This window comes from Mustela nivalis (genome assembly GCF_964662115.1).
Source record: "Mustela nivalis genome assembly, chromosome: 11".
Classification (NCBI taxonomy): Eukaryota; Metazoa; Chordata; class Mammalia; order Carnivora; family Mustelidae; genus Mustela; species Mustela nivalis.
In genome coordinates this window covers 49,228,226-49,249,562 of record NC_139030.1, presented here as the reverse complement: position 1 = coordinate 49,249,562, position 21,337 = coordinate 49,228,226, and the positions used below count along the sequence as shown (strand labels likewise).

At 36.9% G+C, this 21,337-nt stretch overlaps 1 protein-coding gene across 9 annotated transcripts in view; it reads left to right on the top strand.

The window, feature by feature from the left end:
* The window catches only part of PPIG (peptidylprolyl isomerase G), a 52,873-nt gene extending 33,810 nt beyond the window's left edge, over nucleotides 1-19,063 (top strand). For all 9 annotated transcript variants that reach the window (XM_082689199.1, XM_082689202.1, XM_082689200.1 and 6 more), the window contains 5 exons: nucleotides 10,625-10,835; nucleotides 11,655-11,822; nucleotides 14,294-14,381; nucleotides 17,403-17,539; nucleotides 17,733-19,063. In XM_082689199.1, coding sequence (XP_082545325.1) covers nucleotides 10,625-10,835; nucleotides 11,655-11,822; nucleotides 14,294-14,381; nucleotides 17,403-17,539; nucleotides 17,733-18,840 — 1,712 coding nt within the window. In that variant the 3' untranslated portion in view covers nucleotides 18,841-19,063. The remainder of the gene's footprint in view (nucleotides 1-10,624; nucleotides 10,836-11,654; nucleotides 11,823-14,293; nucleotides 14,382-17,402; nucleotides 17,540-17,732) is intronic.
* The last annotated feature ends 2,274 nt before the right edge of the window (nucleotides 19,064-21,337 follow it).

Below are 21,337 nucleotides of genomic sequence, written 5' to 3'. Positions count from 1 at the left end.
TTATTAGCCCCAGGGGTACAGGTCTGTGAATCACCAGGTTTACACACTTCACAGCACTCAACATATCACACACCCTCCCCATTGTCCACAACCCCCCCACCCTCTCCCTACCCCCCTCCCCTTGGTCACCCTCAGTTTGTTTTGTGACAGTAAGAGTCTCTTATGGTTTGTCTCCCTCCCGATCCTATCCTGTTTTATTTATTCTTTTCCTACCCCCCATACCCCCTATGTTGCATCTCCACTTCCTCATGTCAGGGAGATCATATGATAGTTGTCTTTCTCTGAATGACTTATTTCGCTAAGCATAATATTCTCTAGATCCATCCAGGGAGTCACAAATGGCAAGATTTCATTTCTTTGATGGCTGCATAGTATTCCATTGTATGTATATACCACATCTTCTTTATCCATTCATCTGTTGATGGATGTCTGTGTTCTTTCCATAGTTTGGCTATTGTGGACATTGCTGCTATAAACATTCGGGTGCACGTGCTCCTTCGGATTACTACATTTGTATCTTTAGGGTAAATACCCAGTAGTGCAATTGCTGGGTCGTAAGGTAGCTCTATTTTCAACTTTTTGAGGAACCTCCATGCTGTTTTCTGGAGTGGTTGCACCAGCTTGCATTCCCACCAACAGTTAGGAGGATTCCCCTTTCTCTGCATCCTCGCCTGCATCTGTCATTTCCTGACTTGTTAATTTTAGCCATTCTGACTGGTGTGAGGTGGTATCTCATTGTGGTTTTGATTTGTACATCACTAATGCCGAGTGTTTGGAGCACTTTTTATGTGTCTGTTGGCCATCTAGATGTCTTCTTTGCAGAAATGTCTGTTCATGTCCTCTGGCCATTTCTTGATTGGATTATTTGCTCTTTGGGTGTTGAGTTTGATAAGTTCTTTATAGACTTTGGATACTAGCCCTTTATCTGATATGTCGTTTGCAAATATCTTCTCCCATTCTGTCAGTTGTCTTTGGTTTTGTTAACTGTTTCCTTTGCTTTGCAAAAGCCTTTGATCTTGAGGAAGTCCCAGTAGTTCGTTTTTGCCCTTGCTTCCCTTGCCTTTGGTGATGTTCCTAAGAAGTTGTTGCTGCGACTGAAGTCGAGAGGTTGTTGCCTGTGTTCTCCTCAAGGATTTTGATGGATTTCCTTTCTCACATTGAGGTCTTTCATCCATTTTGAGTCTATTTTCCTGGGATCGAGCCCCGCATCGTGCTCTCTGCTCGTCAGGGAGCCTGTTTCCTCCTCTCTCTCCCTACCTGCCTCTCTGCCTACTTGTTATCTCTGTCAAATAAATAAATAAAATCTTAACAACAACAACAAAATGCTTGGTAGAATTACCCTGGGAATCCATCTGGCCCTGGGCATTTGTTTGTTTGGAGATTTTTGATGACTGTTTCAATCTCCTTACTGGTTATGGGTCTGTTCAGGTTTTCTATTTCTTCTGGTTCAGTTGTGGCAGTTTGTTATGTCTCTAGGAATGTATCCATTTCTTCCAGATTGTCAAATTTGTTGGCGTGGAGTTCCTCATAATATGTTCTTACAATTGTTTGTATTTCTTTGTTGTTAGTTGTCATCTCTCCTCTTTCATTCATGATTTTATTTATTTGGGTTCTTTCTCTTTTCTTTTTTTTAAGTCTGGCCAGGGGTTTATCAATCTTAATAATTTTTTTCAAAGAACTAGCTCCTAGTTTTGTTGATTTGTTCTGTTGGGTTTTTTGGTTTCTATTTCACTGATTTCTTCTCTGATCTTTCTCTTCTGCTGGGCTTAGGCTTTCTTTGTTCTTTCTTCAGCTCCCTTAGGTGTATGGTTAGGTTGTATATTTGAGACCTTTTTGTTTCTTGAGAAAGGCTTGTATCGCTATATATTTTCCTCTCAGGACTGCCTTTGCCGTGTCCCAAAGATTTTGAACTGTTGTGTTTTCATTATCATTTGTTTCCATGAATTTTTTCAATTCTTTGATTTCCTGGTTGACCCATTCATTCTTTAGAAGGATGCTGTTTAGTCTCCATGTATTTGGGTTCTTTCCATATTTCCTCTTGTGATTGAGTTCTAGCTTCAGAGCATTGTGGTCTGAAAATACTCAGGGAATGATCCCAGTCTTTTGATACCAGTTGACACCTGGTTTATGACCCAGGATGTGATCTGTTCTGGAGAATGTTCCATGTGCACTAGAGAAGAATGTGTATTCTTTTGCTTTGGAATGTAATGTTCTGAGTATATCTGTGATGTCCATCTGGTCCATTGTGTCATTTAAGGCCTTTATTTCCTTGTTGATCTTTTGCTTGGATGATCTGTCCATTTCAGTGAGGGGAGTGTTAAAGTCCCCTACTATTATTGTTATTATTGCCAATGTCTTTCCTTGATTTTGTTATTAAATGGTTTATATAGTTGGCTGCTCCCACGTTAGGGGCATAAATATTTAAAATTGTTAGATTTTCTTGTTGGGCAGACCCTTTGAGTATGATATAGTGTCCTTCCTCATCTCTTATTATATAGTCTTTGGCTTAAAATCTAATTGATCTGATATAAGGATTGCCACCCCAGCTTTCTTTTGATGTCCGTTAGCATGGTAAATTGTTTTCTACCCCCTTACTTTAAATCTGGAGGTGTCTTTCGGTCTAAAATGAGTTTCTTGTAGGCAGCATATTAATGGCTTTTGTTTTTTTATCCATTCTGATACCCTGTGTCTTTTGATTGGGGCATTTAGCCCATTAACATTCAGGGTAACTATTGAGAGATATGAATTTAGTGCCATTGTATTGCCTGTAAGGTGACTGTTACTGTATATTGTTTCTGTTACTTTCTGATCTACTACTTTTAGGGTGTCTCTTTGCTTAGAGGACCCCTTTCAGTATTTCCTGTAGAGCTGATTTGGTGTTTGCAAATTCTTTCAGTTTTTGTTTGTCCTGGAAGCTTTTTTTCTCTCCTTCTATTTTCAACAATAGCCTAGGTGGATATAGTATTCTTGGCTGCATGTTTTTCTCGTTTAGTGCTCTGAATATATCATGCCAGTTCTTTCTGGCCTGCCAGGTCTCTGTGGATAAGTCTGCTGCCAGTCTAATATTTTTACCATTGTATGTTACAGACTTCTTTTCCCGGGCTGCTTTCAGGATTTTCTCTTTGTCGCTAAGACTTGTAAATTTTACTGTTAGGTGACGGGGTGTGGACCTATTCTTGATTTTGCAGGGGTTCTCTGCACCTCCTGCATTTTGATGCTTGTTCTCTTTGCCATATTAGGGAAATTCTCTACAATAATTCTTTCCAATATGCCTTCTACTCCCTTCTCTCTTCTTCTTCTGGAATCCCAATTATTCTAATGTTGTTTTGTCCTATGGTGTCACTTATTTCTTGAATTCTCCCCTCGTGGTCCTGTAGTTGTTTGTCTCTCTTTTGCTCAGCTGCTTTATTCTCTGTCATTTGGTCTTCTATATCACTAATTATTTCTTCTACCTCATTTATCCTAGCAGTAAGAGCCTCCATTTTTTTTTTTTTTTTAAGATTTTATTTATTTATTTATTTGACAGAGAGAGAAATCACAAGCAGGCAGAGAGGCAGGCAGAGAGAGAGAGGAGGGAAGCAGGCTCCCTGCTGAGCAGAGAGCCCGATGCGGGGCTCGATCCCAGGACCCCGGGATCATGACCCGAGCCGAAGGCAGCGGCCCAACACACTGAGCCACCCAGGCGCCCCAAGAGCCTCCATTTTTTATTGCACCTCATTAATAGCTTTTTTTATTTCAACTTGGTTAGATTTTAGTTCTTTTATTTCTCCAGAAAGGGCTTTTATTTCTCCGGACAGGGTTTCTCTAATACCTTCCATGCCTTTATCGAGCCCGGCTAGAACCTTGAGAATTGTCATTCTGAATTCTAGATCATTCTGAACTCATGACCTATTACCCATGTCTGTATTGATTAGGTCCCTAGCCTTCGGTACTGCCTCTTGTTCCTTTTTTTGTGGTGAGTTTTTCCACCTTGTCATTTTGTCCAGATAAGAATATATGAAGGAGCAAATAAAATACTTAAAGGGTGGCAAGGACCCCAGGAAAATGTGCTTTAACCAGATCAGAAGAGACCCCAAATCGTGGTGGGGGGGGGGGGGAGAAAGGAGTAAAAAGTAGTTCAAAAAAAGATTAAAAAAAAATATATATATATATATATAAAAGAAAAAAAATATATAAAAATATATATATCTATATTAGACTGGTGCCTAGAACAGGGTCACCCACTTAATTTTGGGAGTATTTTGGTCTCCTAGAAGAAACTACCTCCCAAAATTTTAAAGAATGAAAAACATATATAAGGGTAAACACAATGAAGGGATGGAATATGACTATAAAGATGGAAAAAATATATATTTTTAAAAATTTCTAAAAAGGGGGGGCGCCTGGGTGGCTCAGTGGATTAAGCCGCTGCCTTCGGCTCAGGTCATGATCTCAGGGTCCTGGGATCGGGTCCCGCATCGAGCTCTCTGCTCAGCAGAGAGCTTGCTTCCCTCTCTCTCTCTCTCTGGCTGCCTCTCTGTCTACTTGTGATTTCTCTCTGTCAAATAAATAAATCTTTAAAAAAAAATTTTTTTTCTAAAAAAGGGAGTTGATAAGGTAAGTTGGTTGGGAGAATAGAGAAAAAGAAGGTGGAGAGAATTTTCTCAGGCTGAAGACTAGAAGAAGCGCGGTGCCAGATTTAGGGCATATTTTGATCTATTAGAAGAAGTTGTACCCCAAATTTTTTAGAAAAAAAAATTCTATGTGTATATAAAAAATAAAGTTAGATACAATGAAGGATAAAATATGTCTATAATAATGAAGTTTAAAAAAAGATTAGTTTTTTTTAATGAAAGGTATTGTTAAGATAAACTTAGTTAAAAAATGTTAAAAGAGGAAAGGGTAAAAGTTTTTAAAAATTTAGCATAAGAAAAAAAATAAAATTAGGGGTGCCTGGGTGGCTCAGTGGGTTAAACCTCTGCCTTCGGCTCAGGTCATGATCTCAGGATCCTGGGATCGAGTCCCGCATCGGGCTCTCTGCTCAGCGGAGAGCCTGCTTCCTCCTCTCTTCCTCTCTCCCCTTGCTTCTCTGCCTGCTTGTGATCTCTCTCTGTCAAATAAATAAATAAAATCTTTTAAAAAAAATAAATAAAATAAAAATTTAAAAAAATTAACCAACTTTGCAAGATTAAAGAATCATGGGGAGAAAGCCATAAATTCCATGCTTTGTTTTCTCCTTCTTTGGAATTCCGCTGTTCTTCTTGGTAAGTGAACTTGGTCTTAGCTGGTTTCCTATTTGTCTTCTGGGGAAGGTTCCTGTTGTGATTCTCAAGTGCGTTTGCCTGAGGTGGAATTGTACCGCCCTTACCAGGGGCTAGGCTAAGTAATCCCTTTGGGTTCGCTTTTGGGAGCTTTTGTTTTCTGAACACTTTAGGTAGAGTTCCAGAGGTCAGGAATGAAAATGGCAGCCTCCCAGTCTCCAGCCCGGAGGAGCCGAGAGCTCGGGGCCCCATTCCTCAGTGTGCCCTCAGAGAAAAGCACTCTATCACTCCCATCTCCCTGGCCACGGCTGCACTCTGAGCTCACCCAGCCTGTGACCAAGCGTCTCTGTCTCTGGCACACAGCTCCGCCTGGAGTCTCTGAACCCTGCAGATCCCTGAGCTCTTCTGGGGACCCCACTCACAGAGCAGTGGCCTGTGCCACGGATTACGAATGGGGCCCCGAGCTCTCGGCTCCTCCGGGCTGGAGACTGGGAGGCTGCCATTTTCATTCCCGAGCTCAGAGCTCACTCCTCAACTCTGTCTCTGTAGCCAGCTTCCCCGCTCTAATAACCTGCGAGCTCTGCGGCACTCAGACACCCCCCATTTTTCTGTGACCCTGGGTGACCTGAGGCCACGCTGTCCCCATGTGGGCTTTATCCCGGCTTAGCCTCTGGAACAATGTCCCTCAGTGGAGCAGACTTTTAAAAGTCTTGATTTTGTGCTCCCTTGCTCCGCTGCTTGCCGGGAGCCGGCCCCTCCCCCCGCAGTCTATCTTCCCATTGCTTTGGATTCACTTCTCTGCCGGTCCTACCTTTCAGAAAGTGGTCAGTCTGTTTCTAGAATTGTTGCTCTTCTCTTCGATCTCCTGTTGTATTTGTAGGTGTTCTGAATGGTTTGATAAGCTATCTAGCTGATCTCCTGCTACCTGATGTCGTCTCAGCCTGCTACTTCACCATCTTGACTCCTTCCTCCTATACATGGATTTTTAAAAATATATAAATACAGTATAATACTGGGAAGTGTGTTTTTTTCTTATGATTTTCTTAATATTTTTTCCTCTCATTTTTTTAAAGATTTTATTTATTTATTTGACAGAGATCACAAGTAGGCAGAGAGGCAGGCAGAGAGAGAGAAAGGAATAAACAGGATCCCTGTTGAGCAGAGAGCCTGATGTGAGGCTCCATCCCAGGACCCTGGGATCATAACCTGAGCCGAAGGCAGAGGCTTTAACCCACTGAGCCACCCAGGCGCCCCTCTCTCGCTTATTTTAATTATACAGTATACAGGGGCGTCTGGGTGGCTCAGTTGGTTAATCAGCTCTTCATTTTGGCTCAGGGTTGAGAGGTCAAGCCCCATATCAGACTCCATGCTGGGTGTGGAGCCTGCTAGAGTTTCTCTCTCTCTCTCCATCCATTTGCTCCAACTTCTCTCTCTCCTCTTTTCCTTCTCTAAAAAGGTATAATAAAATAAAATAGAGTATATAATCCATATAACTTATAAATATTTGTTGCTTAGCTATTTATATTATTGGTAATGTTTCTGGTCAATAGTAGGCTATTGGCAATTAAGTTTCTGTGGAGTCAAAAATTGCACACGGAGTTTTGACTATACAGGGGTTTGGTCATCCATCTGGAAAGGATAAAGTTTCAGTCAGATTCACAATATGCCTAAATCATAGTTTTAAATTTAATTTAACACAGATTTGGAGACTCAGGATATATTCTGTTAGAACTAATACTGATTTTGGCATGTCCCTTTTGCCTTTTCACTCTTTTGTTCTTTAACTGCCATTTCTTTCTGAATCATTTTTTCTTCTTTTTTTCCTGAGCCCATAATAGGAAAAGGACACAAAAACTAAATTTCACTTGTAAAATAATGACAACATTAGAAGTGGGAATTTTTTTCCCAACCTTGGAGCTTTTTAAGCTTCCTTCCAAGTCATTTTTCCTAAAACATAGTTTATTTATAGTAGATGTCATCTGATATTCAGGCAGATTATATTACCATTAAAAATAGTCATAAATCACTCTCTGGCATTTCATGTTATTGTGATACCTTGCTTCATTAAGATGTGTTCTTGAAAAGTGATGTAGCTTAGTCAGTTCAGTGACTGCCTTCAGCTCCGGTCATGATCCCCCAGGGCCCTGGTATTGAGTATTCATTAGGCTCCCTACTTGGCAGGAAGTCTGCTCCACCCTCACTCTCTTTCCCTGCTTGTGTGCTCGTGCGTGCTCTCTCTCTCTCTCTCTCTCTGTCTATCTCACTCTGTTGCTTGCTCTTAAATAAGTAAAATTTAAGGAAAAAAGCGGTATATGAACTAAATAATGGTCATTTGAAATAGATTTAATACAGTGGGGAGAATAGGCTTATTTGTTAAACCAACTGCAATGTATTTATTATGGGAAAGAATCTCATTGCAAAAAAATGTAAGTTGGAACTGATAAATAAAGCTTTGTTAATCTGGTAAATCATGGTGATCAAAGTATTACTATGTTTATGTGAAATTCTGCTTGCCTATTATGTGATCTCATGTTTAGAGTTACTCATTATGAATTTATTCCTTCAGTTTAAGTTTGATTACCTGCTACCCACCTACCCATCTCAGGTTTGTACTACATACAAGTAGGTGTTGCAGTTTGTATATGTTTACATACCCATTCTGTGCTTCAACTGGCAATAGTAGTCTTGGGTTCAGATTAACAATTGGACTCATGAGTCAAAATAGACTTTACTCAGCACTGACTTTATTTTCCTTTACGAAAGGATACAGGACAGGAACAGCATAGCTTGTACAACAATATAGTAGAGATCTCATGATTTCCACGCAGAGCTTGCATATGTCCCAGGTATCTCATACTTGTTATATTCATGATCCTGAGGAACATGACTGTGTGATGAAGCCTTTACCTCAGGTCCCTTCACCTTCCCGCCTCCTCCCCCTTCACCTTTTATACCTATTCCCATTCTCCAGTGCAACAGCATCTTAACTGGTACTGAAAAAACAATCTTGGCAGTGAACTGCAAATCCTGGATAAAGTACATAGTAACTTCAGCCAGACTGTCATTTATCTTATAATTAGTACACTCCTATAAATTCTGAGTTAAGAGTTTCAAGAATGATTTGGCCAACTGCTAGGTCCTCAGGTGCTCCTTCGGCTAAAGGAAAGGCTATAAACCAATTGTTAACCCTTTGAGTTAAGGTCTGCAATCAACCAGCAGTCAGTACAAAGATGGATGTTCTATGTCCTCTGATTTTTTTCTTAATCCTGGAAAATACTAATATATTATACAGAAGTGGTTGAAGTTGTATCACCAAGCAAGTGTTCATTACGCAGTTTCAACAAGTAAGTCATGGCCAGTCTCATTTTACCTATGCCCCGGCCTGTTCTCCCTTTCTTATAATTTTGAAGGATATTCTAGGCATAACATTTTATTGATAAATATTTCATTATTGGTCTGTAAAAAAATGATTCTTAAAAAAATCATAATCATAATGTCCACAAACATATATTCCTAAATGTTCCTGTCAGTGTTAAAATTTCTACTTGTTTCATTAATGTTGTTTTTTTAATGATTTAATTTGAATACATTGGGGTTGTGTGATTTTTTTGTTTGTTTGTTTGTTTGTTTTTTAAAGATTTTATTTTATTTATTTGTCATAGAGAGAGAAGCGAGAGCAAGCACAGGCAGACAGAGTGGCAGGAAGAGGCAGAGGGAGAAGCAGGCTCCCTGCCAAGCAAGGAGCCCGATGTGGGACTCGATCCCAGGACGCTGGGATCATGTCCTGAGCCGAAGGCAGCTGCTTAACCAACTGAGCCACCCAGGCGTCCCTTTTTGTTTGTTTTAAATAAATTTCTGCTGCCATCCCTTTTGTTAGTTTAGATTTATTTGTTGAACAAGCTAGGTCATTTGTCCTGTAGTATTTCCATTATTGCACACATTAGATTATACTGATTGCATCTTTGTTACATAATGTGTTCTTTCTTTGAACACATTATGTAGCATGTGTTACATATGACTTTGTAGTTAAGTCTAGAAAGTGGATCAGATGCAGCTTGGATGGATTTATATATTTATTTATTTAGTGGTTTTTAAAGATTTTATTTATTTACTTATTTGACAGAGAGAGAGAGGGAGAGATCACAAGTAGGCAGAGAGGCAGGAAGAGTGGGAAGGGGACGCAGGCTCCCTGGGACCCTGAGATCATGGCCTGAGCTGAAGGCAGAAGCTTAACCCACTGAGCCACCCAGGCAACCTGGATGTATTTTTTTGACAGGAGCAAGTGTCACGTATGAAAGGTAGTTTTTGTGCTCTGTAGCTCCTCTTGGTGTCAGTGCCTCATTATGAGTTACAAAATGATGATATCCTAACCTTAATTTCTACTTCATTTATTCCTGTAATACTTTTGATAAAAGAGCATATTCCTTTCATTTACTGTTTGGTTAGCTTGTATGGGGTACAGTTTGTATAAAGAAAAGTGTGTAAATTCTTCATATTTTATTTGCAAATATCATTATGAACTGATGGATTCGGATATATTTGATGTGTTCCAATTTATTATACTTATCCATATATCAGTGTCCCATCTTTGGCTTGATTTCACTTTAACTCCACCATAGTTTGATTTTGAATACCTTTTGATGAGTCAGGCTCCATTCAGTTCATCTTATCTTTCCCCAGTTCCTGTTGTATCATACCTGGTTAATTTCACTTAAATATATTAGTTGCCTAGTCCTTAAAGCATTTAAGTTTTGGGATCCCTTTAAAAATTATTACCTACTTAACCCAAAATAAAATTTCAATTTGAAATTACTTTTTGTAGCATAGTATTGTAACACAGTTATTAATCATTAGCAAATGACTGCCCTCTTTGGTAATTCTGCTCTTCAACTAAGCTAAATTTTTAATTATTAGAGGAATGCTCAGGTATTGAAACAAGCCAGTGCCAGTGCCAGTCATGTTTCTTATTTTCCAAATTCATGCCGAGTATTGTGTATGTGTGTTACTTCTCTCCCACAGTTATCCCTCTATTCTTGATAATAGAAAAAGTCAAAAACCGCAAGAAGATTTGATCTGGGACTCTTAAAATTCTCTCCTTCTTAGAAACTCATTTAAATGTTTCCTAAAATCAGCTTAGTACTTTAGACTTACCTGTTACTTTTCCAGAATTCTTTGGCATAATAGATACAACTTTGATCCATTAATTCAGAGATCTGGATTCTGATCCTAAGTCTTGACTCCTTCCCTGTACCCCTCAGTTCAGATAGCTGGATGAGCAAGTGTTAAATACTGGACTTAGTGAGAATCTGCTGCAAACCTAAATTTCCACTTACAGAGTTTATCTAAAAAGTCCTGACCAAAACATTTTTTGTTTCTTATTAAAGCTAAGAAAGAAGAAAAGAAAAGACATAAGTCATCATCATCTTCCTCCTCATCCAGTGACTCAGATAGCTCAAGTGATTCTCAGTCCTCTTCTGATACTTCTGACTCAGAAAGTGCTTCTGAAGAGAAATCAAAAAAAAGAAAAAAGAAACATAGGAAAAATTCCCGAAAACACAAGAAAGAAAAGAAGAAGCGAAAGAAAAGCAAGAAAAGGTCTTAATTTTAAATTCTTTTATAGTACTAGCTTTATATCCTAATTCCCTTTAGTTTATAAGTAAATCTTTTGGGATTTTGGATCAACTGTATGGCAATATTAAAATAGTGAGAAATATTTCCTGTCAATAAGTATAAGACCATTTTGTTTCTGGAGTCTATAGATTAAATTTAGGTACATTTCATTTCCATTTTCAACAAAGCCATTCAGTTCTTTTTGTCTGAACTCATTGAAATGATGCTTTTGGTTTTATAAGTTTATGTTTCATAGAAGGAATATATAGGATTAGTGAGAGTTATAGGAAACCAGCTACTGTTTTCCTTATTTTTTATAGCAGTCTCTCTCGCTTTTTTTTTGTCCTTTATTATTTTTTTTGTCCTTTATTCCCTTTGTTGCTATGAAAGTACAAGGGTAAAAGTAAATACTGTCAGTATATTTACTTTTCTGTTTTGTCTGAAATAATCTTTGTACTAGAACTTGATGCCTATTGCCTTTAAAGTAACTAATTTCTTTGCCTACATTTTAAAATATTTTAAATTTATTTGAGTATATTGCCTATGGAGTTCATATTTTAGATCCATTTAATTGGAAAATACTTTCTGAGAATGTGATCATGGAAACGATTGGTTTTGGTTTGGGGTTAGTTGGCTGGTTTATCAGAAGAATGAAGGAGGATTTTCTGTATATTATCACATCCTTGAAGGGGGTGGGCAGGATGGCTCCTATATTGTGACATCTTACAAAGAAAAGAAATAGCAACAGTTGGTTGAGGTAGGCACATAATAACCAAGTGGAATTTTTTTATGTTTTCTGTTAAGTGCATCTAGTGAAAGTGAGACTGAAAATCTTGAAGCACAACCCCAGTCTACTGTCCGTCCAGAAGAGATCCCTCCTATACCTGAAAATAGATTCCTAATGAGAAAAAGTCCTCCTAAAGCTGATGAAAAAGAAAGGAAAAACAGAGAGAGAGAGAGAGACAGAGAGTGGTATGTTAACGTCTCTATCTTGTAAAGTGCCCTACACTCTTTAAAATAGAACTTTTTTTCTTTAAGTCTTCCCATCCAAGTACTAACCAGGCCTGACCCTGCTTAGCTTCCAAGATCAGATGAGATCGGGCGCGTTCAGGGTGGTATGGCCGTAGACTTTTTTTTAAGTCTTTAAGCAAGATTTAATTGGTGACCTCGTCCTAAGACTGAAATCTTTTAGCAAAGCTCCTTTTTCTTAACTACATAGCAAAGCTCCTTTTTCTTAACTATATAGCTAAAAAGATACACTGACTTAATTCAAACAGATTTGAGTTAAAGTTACTTTTTTGAAAAAAAAAAGCACTGCAAATAGATGTGTTGTGGCATTTCAGACCAATTCCATTTAAAACAAGCTGTCTTACTGTGTAATCTGTATGTATTAAACTTTTAAATTTAAAAGTTTAAACTTAAAACTTTAAAAACCCTTATTTTTCAGTTATCTAATAGAGCAAAAATGCTATTTTTCAAAAATGCCTAATTCATAGTATTGTTATGAAAATTGATATTGTGTTCAAGGTCTTTGAAAATTTTTCTACATAAATTCACATAAGTAGTATTAGTAGGCTATTGGTTCTTTTTTTTTAAGATTTTATTTATTGGGGTGGCTGGGTGGCTCAGTGGGTTAAAGCCTCTGTCTTCGGCTAAGGTCATGATCCCAGGGTCCTGGGATCAAGCCTCTCTCACATCAGGCTCTCTGCTCAGCAGGAATACTGTTGACTCCTTTCTCTCTCTCTGCCTGCCTCTCTGCCTACTTGTGATCTCTGTCAAATAAATAAATATTTATTTATTTAATAGAGATTGGTAGGCAGAGAGGCAGGCCGAGAGACGGGGGAAGCAGGCTCCTGGCTTGCGGAGCAGAGATCCCGATGCAGGGCTTGATCCCAGGACCCTGGGATCATGACCTGAGCTGAAGGCAGAGGCTTTAACCCACTGAGCCACCCAGGTGCCCTGGCTACTGGTTCTTTATAAATCATTTTAATAATTATGTCTAAAAGCAAAAATATTTTGAGGTCATTTTCTTATTTATGTTTAAAATGTTATAAAAGTAATAAAATTCTGAATATCTCCCCTATACTTTCACAATACAGTAAAAATATAAAAATAAGTCTTAGTTTAAAAAAAATATTTACTTGAATTGTAATATCAATAGATTGGATTGAGTTCATTTTTCCTCAAGTATTAGGAAAGGATATTTTTAAGGAAATAAATATTACAGAGAAAATATTTAAACTACTTTAGAATGAGCTTTTCAAACATAATTTACATGGATATTGTTTGTGCTAATTAAATATTAACTGGTTATTTTTTGAAATTTTTCCCTTTTTGGTGTAAACCAGGATATAAATGTTTTTGCTAATTCACACCTGCTTGTGTCTACTTTATTATGATTAATTACTCTTTCCTGTAGTTGTTTTAACAGTGAACAGTTGCTTATAGGATTATAAGATACTTTGGAATATGATACAGTTTTTTTGTTTTGTTCTTTAAAGATTTTATTTATTTTAGAGAAAGTGTTGTGCAAGCAGGGGGAGGGGCAGGGAGAGAGAGAATCTCAAGCAGATTCCCCTTGGAGCACAGAGCCTGACAAGGGGTTGATCCCAGGACCCTAAGATCATGACCTGAGCTGAAATCAAGAGTCAGAGGCTCAACCCTACTGAGCCACCAAGGTGCCCCGGAATAAGATAGTTTTAAAATTATTCTCTTAGTGGCATACAGCCTATGCTGATTTTCCTTAACACTGTCAAGTTAATTTCATCTTAAAAATGGTTACTTAACAGTGTTTCTCAGCACACAGCTGGCATTTGGGGGCAGAATAGTTCTTCAGTCTCATGCATAACAAGATTTTAGCATTCCTAACTCATGGCTCTAAGTACCAGTAGCACTTGCTAGTCATGAACGGTTGAAAAATGCTCCTATACTTCAGATACTACTAGGAGTTGATAACATTGAAAACTACTGATTATATATAAGCCTTAAATTTATTAGTTTAGATCAGTAAAGCTGTATTCTCCAGATTTATTTTAATGAAGTTGTTTTAATTTAAATTTAATTCATTAATATATAGTATATTTTATTAGTTTCAGAGGTAGAGTCTACTGATTCATCATTTGCATACAACACCCAGTGCTCATGACATCAAATGCCCTCCTTAAGTCCATCACCCAGTTGCCCCATCCCTCCAACAACCCTCATGCTTTGTCTTCCTCTCTGATTTCGTCTGATTTTATTCTTCTCTCTCCCCTACTATGGTCATCTGTCTTGTTTCTTAACCTCCATGCATGAGTGATATCATGTAATTGTCTTTCTCTGACTGACTTATTTCATTTAGCATAATCTAGTTCCATTGTTAAAAATGGAAAATTTCATATTTTTTGATGACTGAGTGTGTGTGTGTGTATGTTTGTTTTAATTTTCCCTTTGCTTCCTTCTAGTAATCCACCTAATTCTCAGCCTGCTTCATACCAGAGGCGACTTTTAGTTACTAGGTCTGGCAGGAAGATTAAAGGAAGAGGACCAAGGGTAGGTGATTCTTTTCCTAGAAATCTTAATAATACTTTATTTATTGTAAATAATTTTAGAGTGTTTCTTAAATATTGTTTTATACATAAGTAACTAAAATTTAGAGTAGATATGGGTATTGAATTACACGTTCTCTTTATAGTAACTTCTTAGTGTAGGTACTTCAAAACTGAAAATACATAGGATGTTAATATATTTTAAATGTACATGGTGTAAAATGAGATCATTGTCTTTCTTGTGCCTCCTTGTTAATTCCTGACCACTATATCTCTAATCTTGCTAAAAATTAATAAAAATTAAACCTGTTCTATATTTTATCCTCTTTATCTCTACTGGATTCCCCCATCAGAATATCTTCTTGTGTTTTTCAAAACTGTTTAGAAATGTGGCTATACTTGGTATATTATTTCTTTACTTCATACTCCTTTCTAAACCATTTCAGTTCGTCTTCTACTGTTCTGCTGAAAACAGCACTTGCTGTATCGTTTGCTACATGTCACAAAATCCAGTGGGTCCGTGCTCGCTTTGGCCGCACATATACTGAAATTGGAATGATACAGAGAAGATTAGCATGGCCCCTGCACAAGGATGACATGCAAATTTGAAAAGCATTCCATATTAAAAAAAAAAAGTCCAGTGGCTCCTTTCAGTCTTTGTCTTTCTTAATTGCCTCCTTGTAATACTCTTTCCACTTGCTTTTGTCCTACTTTCTTTATGTCTCTGGCCAGTCTATTTTGAGTGGCTGTTGCCAGTTCACACTCTTACCTGGCCTTTAATATAGTAGTACCTCAGGATTCCAACACTTCTCATTCTGCATATGGTCCTTCAGCAGTCTGATCACTCCCACAACTTCAGTGGCTTACCTGTGTGTTGATAAATATCAAATGCTCATTTGCTTTTCTGGTGCCAGGTCTTAGTTGACAACCAGTTAGTTGCTTAACAGACACCTCAAACTCAGTGTATATAATGTTGAACATAACCACTTCCTCTTCAGACCTGATCCTCCTTTAAGTTCCTGCTTTTACCAATAAGACACCATCACCTGTGCAGTTACTTAAAGCCTAAGAATCATTTTACTTCCCTCCTTTCCTAACTTGCATATCTTATCCAACACCAAATCCTGTCATTTCAACCTTCTAAATACTTTGAAATCCATCTACTTCTCAAGTTCCACTCCCACCACCTTATTTCAATTTACCTTTGTATGTTCTCTGAACTATCAATGGCCTTTTAACTGTTCTCACAGCAGTTCTTGAATCTCTCTTTATACTCTCACACTCTTTTTTTTTCTTTCTTTTTAAATTCGGGGCTTGAACTCACAACCTTTGATCAAGATCTGAGTTGAAATCAAGAGTAGGATGCTTGGCTGAGCCCCCCAGGTGCCCCAGAATCTCTTTATACTCGTAAAAATTATTGAGGATCCAAAGGAACTTTGGGTTATCCATCGCTATTTATAGTTTTAGAAATTAAAACCAAGAACTATTTAAGATACAAGAATATATAAGCACACATTCAGTTAGCTATGAAAGCAAAAATACTAAAAACATCATGTAGTCTGAAAGGCTCTATTGTACAATAATGAAAGTGAAAAAGGCAAATAATTTGGTACAATGAAAATAGTTTTGACTTCACAGATCCCCTGAGTCTTGGGATCCCTAGACTACATTTTGAGAATCACTGATAGGATTTGTTCTCCAAACAGCATCCAGAATGGTGATTTTCTTTTTTTTTTTAAGATTCATTTATTCATTTGACAGAAAAAGAGCATGAGCTGGGGGGCAGAGCAAATGCTAAGCTCAGAGCCAGATGAGAATAGTCATCTTAAAATGAAAATGTCACCCTTTGCCATCAATTACAAGATAGATCCAAAATTGTTATCATGGCCTATGAGACCTTATAAAATCTAGGCCTTGCTTACCTCATCAGTATATCTAGTATTACTTTCCCTGGCACCTTTTTTTTAAGATTTTATTTACTTATTTGGATAGAGATTACAAGTAGGTAGAGAGAGAGAAGAGGAGGGAAGCAGGCTCCCTGCTGAGCAGAGAGCCTGATGTGGGGCTTGATCTCAGGACCCTGAGATCATGACCCGAGCCAAAGGCAGAGACTTTAACCCACTGAGCCACCCAAGCGCCCCTCCCTGGCACCATTTATCTTTAGCCATACTCATCTATCTTGTGGTCATGACTAAAAATTGCAATGTTTTTTCCTGTCTCGGGGCCCTCAAATAAGATATTTCTTACACTTCACTTATTCTTCCTTGCCCATCCTTCTTCACACTTCTACCTTCTTTTCCTTATCCTTGTCTATGTAACTGTTCATACATGTTTGTTAGTTGTTAGCTTTTAGTTATCGTTCAACTTCCTGTACTAGGCTGGATGACTGTAATGTATTCTCTGAGCACCTTGTACTTCTTTTACACTGATTGTAATTGTAACTGATTTGTGTTTATGAATATCTGTGATTATAGATCTGAGGGTTCTCCTAGCCTTGTAGAATTCAAGTTCCAAAAGAGCAAAATTGAGATACGTCTTGGCTCACTGATACTGCTGCAACACATGGTAGAATGGTTGGCCATTCCAGGGGCTGAGTAAATATTGGCTGAATGGATGAACATTACACATTTTTTTAACATTATGCATTTATTCAGTTTTTCTCCTCATATGGGATATTTGCTTTAGAACATCAAGAATACATATTTCCAAATTGAAACGTGGCAACTTGTAAGGGTACTTGTATCTGTTATGCTCTAGTAGCATCACTTAAATAGGACAGTTCTGTGAAGAGGACATGGGTGGCTAGAGAGCGTGTGGTTAATGCTTTTTATTTGGAATTTATAGTATGACTGAGTGTTTTCACCTCACTGGTTTCATACCTGAAAATTAGGAAAAAATTTATTTTAGAGGTTATAGAAATATCAGACATTTTATTTGAACCTAGAAATGTATAAGCTTACAGCTATGATTGTAATGCTTTTATATTTTCAGGAGGCTAATGTTTTTCCCATTTTATTCTTTTAAGCGTTACCGAACTCCTTCTAGATCCAGATCAAGGGATCGTTTCAGACGTAGTGAGACTCCTCCACATTGGAGGCAAGAGATGCAGAGAGCACAAAGAATGAGGGTATCAAGTGGTGAAAGATGGATCAAAGGGGATAAGTAAGATTTACCTATATTATTTCGAATGTAATGACATGTATTTTTGTTTTTACTTTTGTACATAAAGTTCTATTTATACTCATTTCACTTGTTTCTGAATATTTAAAAAACATACAGAATACCATTTCGGCTACTAATGGACATCATCCTTTTTCTATAAAATTTCCAAAAAGCTTTTTTCTCCTTTTTTTAGGAGTGAGTTAAATGAAATAAAAGAAAATCAAAGAAGTCCAGTTAGAATAAAAGAGAAAAAAGTAACTGATCACAGGCATGTGTCTGAGAGTCCAAACAGAAAAAATGAAAAGGAAAAGAAAGTTAAAGACCACAAATCTAACAGCAAAGAGAGAGACATCAGAAGAAACTCAGAAAAAGATGAGAAGTATAATAAAAACAAAGTGAAGAAAAGGGCCAAATCTAAAAGTAGGAGTAAGAGCAAAGAGAAATCAAAGAGTAAAGAAAGAGATACAAAGCATAATAGACATGAAGAAAAGAGGGTGAGGTCAAGGAGTAAAGAAAGGGATCATGAGATTGTTAAAGAAAAAGAAAAGTCTGATTCTAAAGGAAAAGATCAAGAAAGGAGTCGAAGTAAAGAGAAGTCTAAACAGTTAGAATCAAAAAGTAATGAGCATGATCATAATAAAAGTAAGGAAAAGGATAGACGTGCACAATCTAGAAGTAGAGAACGTGATATAACTAAAGGCAAACACAGTTACAATAGTAGAACAAGGGAACGAAGCAGAAGTAGGGACAGGAGCAGAAGAGTGCGATCTAGAAGCCATGACCGGGATCGCAGCAGAAGCAAGGAGTACCATAGATACAGAGAACAGGAGTACAGGAGAAGAGGAAGGTCACGAAGCCGAGAGAGAAGAGCAACACCAGGAAGATCAAGAAGTAAAGATAGGAGAAGGAGGAGGAGAGATTCACGGAGCTCAGAGAGAGAAGAAAGTCAAAGCAGAAACAAAGAAAAATACAGAAACCAAGAAAGTAAGAGTTCACACAGAAAAGAAAATTCTGAGGGTGAGAAGAGAATGTACTCTAAAAATCGTGATCATAATAGCTCAAATAATAGGGAAAAAAAGTCTGATAGAGATCAAAGTCCATTTTCAAAAATAAAACAAAGTAGTCAGGACAATGAATTAAAGTTCTCCACATTGAAAAATAAGGAGGATGAGAAGACCAGATCCTCTGTGGAAAAAGAAAACCAAAAATCAAAGGGTCAAGAAAATGACCACATACATGATAAAAATAAAAAATTTGATCATGAATCAAGCCCTGGAACAGATGAAGACAAAAGTGGATGAGTTGTGTAAACTTCTTATTTCCATTCTGCTCAAATTTTAAGTTTTAGAGACTTGCTGATGAATCTCCTTTATGTTGTTTTCCTCTTTTCATTGTTTTTTGGTTTTATGTTTGTCCTTTTTTTTTTTTTTTTAATGTGGACTTTATTGAGTTGATCTTTTGATAATCTGCAACCTGGATAATTTGTACTGCTAAAGTTTTAATAAACTTGAAATGAGAAAAACATTTTGGTGTAATACTGTGTGCTGTGTTTAACTATTTCATGTATGCATTTTTGTGTTGCAACAATCAGCCAATAGCAAATGTGCTATTTTACATCCCAGTTTGTGTGATCAGCCAGTTCAAAACAACCGTAACTGATTGTTGGAATACATTGTTAGAGAAGCTTGTGTTTCTCATGATTGAAGTAACTTTAGAAGCCACTAGATAGAAGAAATCTTGTATAGATTTTCTGATTGCATTTAAATAGAGGCTTGCAGCAGCAGCTTTTAATTAACATAAAAAAGCAGGATCCTAATAACTTGAGATCTTAAGTCATCACTTTTGATTTTATAGTAATTTGCTTTAAAAGTTATTTATATGGCACTGCTTATGTTACTCTTTATAATTCCACTCATAGCTTGATTCATACTAATATTTTTCCTGCCTAGTTTTGTTTACAAAAATAGTTGAGTACTTTTTTCAGTTGATGTACTTACTTAGTTTGATTTGCTGTTATACAGCAGCTGACAGGAACTATACCTTGGAAGATCAGATTGTAATTCTCAATTCTATGTTGCTTTTGGTCTGAAGAGATAAACTTTTTGCTTTGGGGAACATTGTTTTATAATTAGTGTTATTACCTTTCTCTAAAATGAAAATGTTTTTCTCACTAAAACATATCACTTGTGCAGGTCTTTAAGTTAGATTCTAATAATTGATAGTATTGACATACTAATTTCCAAGATTTCTCTTTTGGCCACTGATCTATACAGAGTTGAGTGTTAATTCTGCATGGTTCTTGTTTTGGTTTTATTTTTTTTAACTTGAGCTGACTTCTTTAACTCTCATAGTTGCGAGTTTCAAATGGCAAGAAAATGCATCTTTTCTATATATGTATCACAGTCGGGTATAGCATGTTTATGACTCCGGTTTCTTTCTATTCAGATGGCTTTATACCATTACTGTTAACATTATTTTAGCTTGGCATGTGCAACATTGCCACATAGAAGTAGAAGGTTCAAAATTTGATAGCTTACAGAGGTAAACAGTAATAGATACCCAAAGTCCATTTAGAATTTTGTGTGTTGTATATTGCTATTTTTGTGATGTGTGGCCTTTTCTGTAATTTCTCTTCTAAATAAAATATTGAACATCCAGCAAACACAAAACCTGCCTCATTTGAGAAGAAATTTCAGAATTCCAATTAATAGTAGCCTTTAGAGTGTTTTGTATTTCATATTTGTCAAGGTAGTGTCAACTCTTACCAAGGTAGGTTCTTGGTAAACCCAGTAACTATTCAGTGCTGTTTGTACTGAGCAAAGCAGTGCTTAACATAATACTTCCTATTATTGATTAATATAGTAATGAACATTTGGCATTGTGGTAGCTGTTTGGATAACAAATAATAGGTAATGATTATAAGATTGTTTGGAATATCTTGAAGCAAATAATCCACAATGAAGTCTTTCTAAATTATTCTTGATGATAAAAGTGACAGATGTTTATGATAATCTGGGGTGATTGATTCCTTAGAGACTTTGACCACAAACCTACTTTAGGGATGATTGAGTCTTGAGTTCCCAGGCTGTATAATCTATTAACCTTTACATATTTTAAGTTAATTATTGTATTTAAATTCAGTAAATTGCATTTTAAAAATACCTGCTAAAACTATTTGAGTTTTAAGAAAGGTGCTATTTAAGAAAGGTTTTCTAATAATTTTAAAAAACCCATTCTAAGTGAAAATGCTTACATGTTGTCTGATCATAGAGCTGTATCTACTAAGAATTATAGACAACTGTAGGAAAAAAATGTTAGCAGTTTCTATAAGTAGTATTCTCCTGTTCTGGTTATCAAGAGAGCAACTCCATGCTAAGCATTTATAGACATTTAAAAACTTAGTTTTTACAGTAGAACAGATAATGGTGAAGAAATTAAGATGAAGGATGACAATCAGCTAGATGTTACTTTCAGAATAAAAAAATTTAGAAAATAAACAGCATTAACTGTACCTCGTCTGCCTTTGCATTTGAAGTAGCACATAGCTCACACAGTTCTTTTATTGCATTTTTAAAGTTGTTGTGCCGCCTTTAGCTTTTTACTTTGAATATACTCTTTCCTGAAAGCCAGCTCTTTCCTGTAAAATTGATCTTATAGTTAAGTCTGAGCTTATGGTTTACCTCAAACTATCTTTGACTTAATATCCTCTAAAGATATTTAATTGGTTTATTGTTTGCCAATATCTGAGATTTTTTTTTCATGATTATTTCATTCTTTTTTGGGGGTAAACCATCTGCC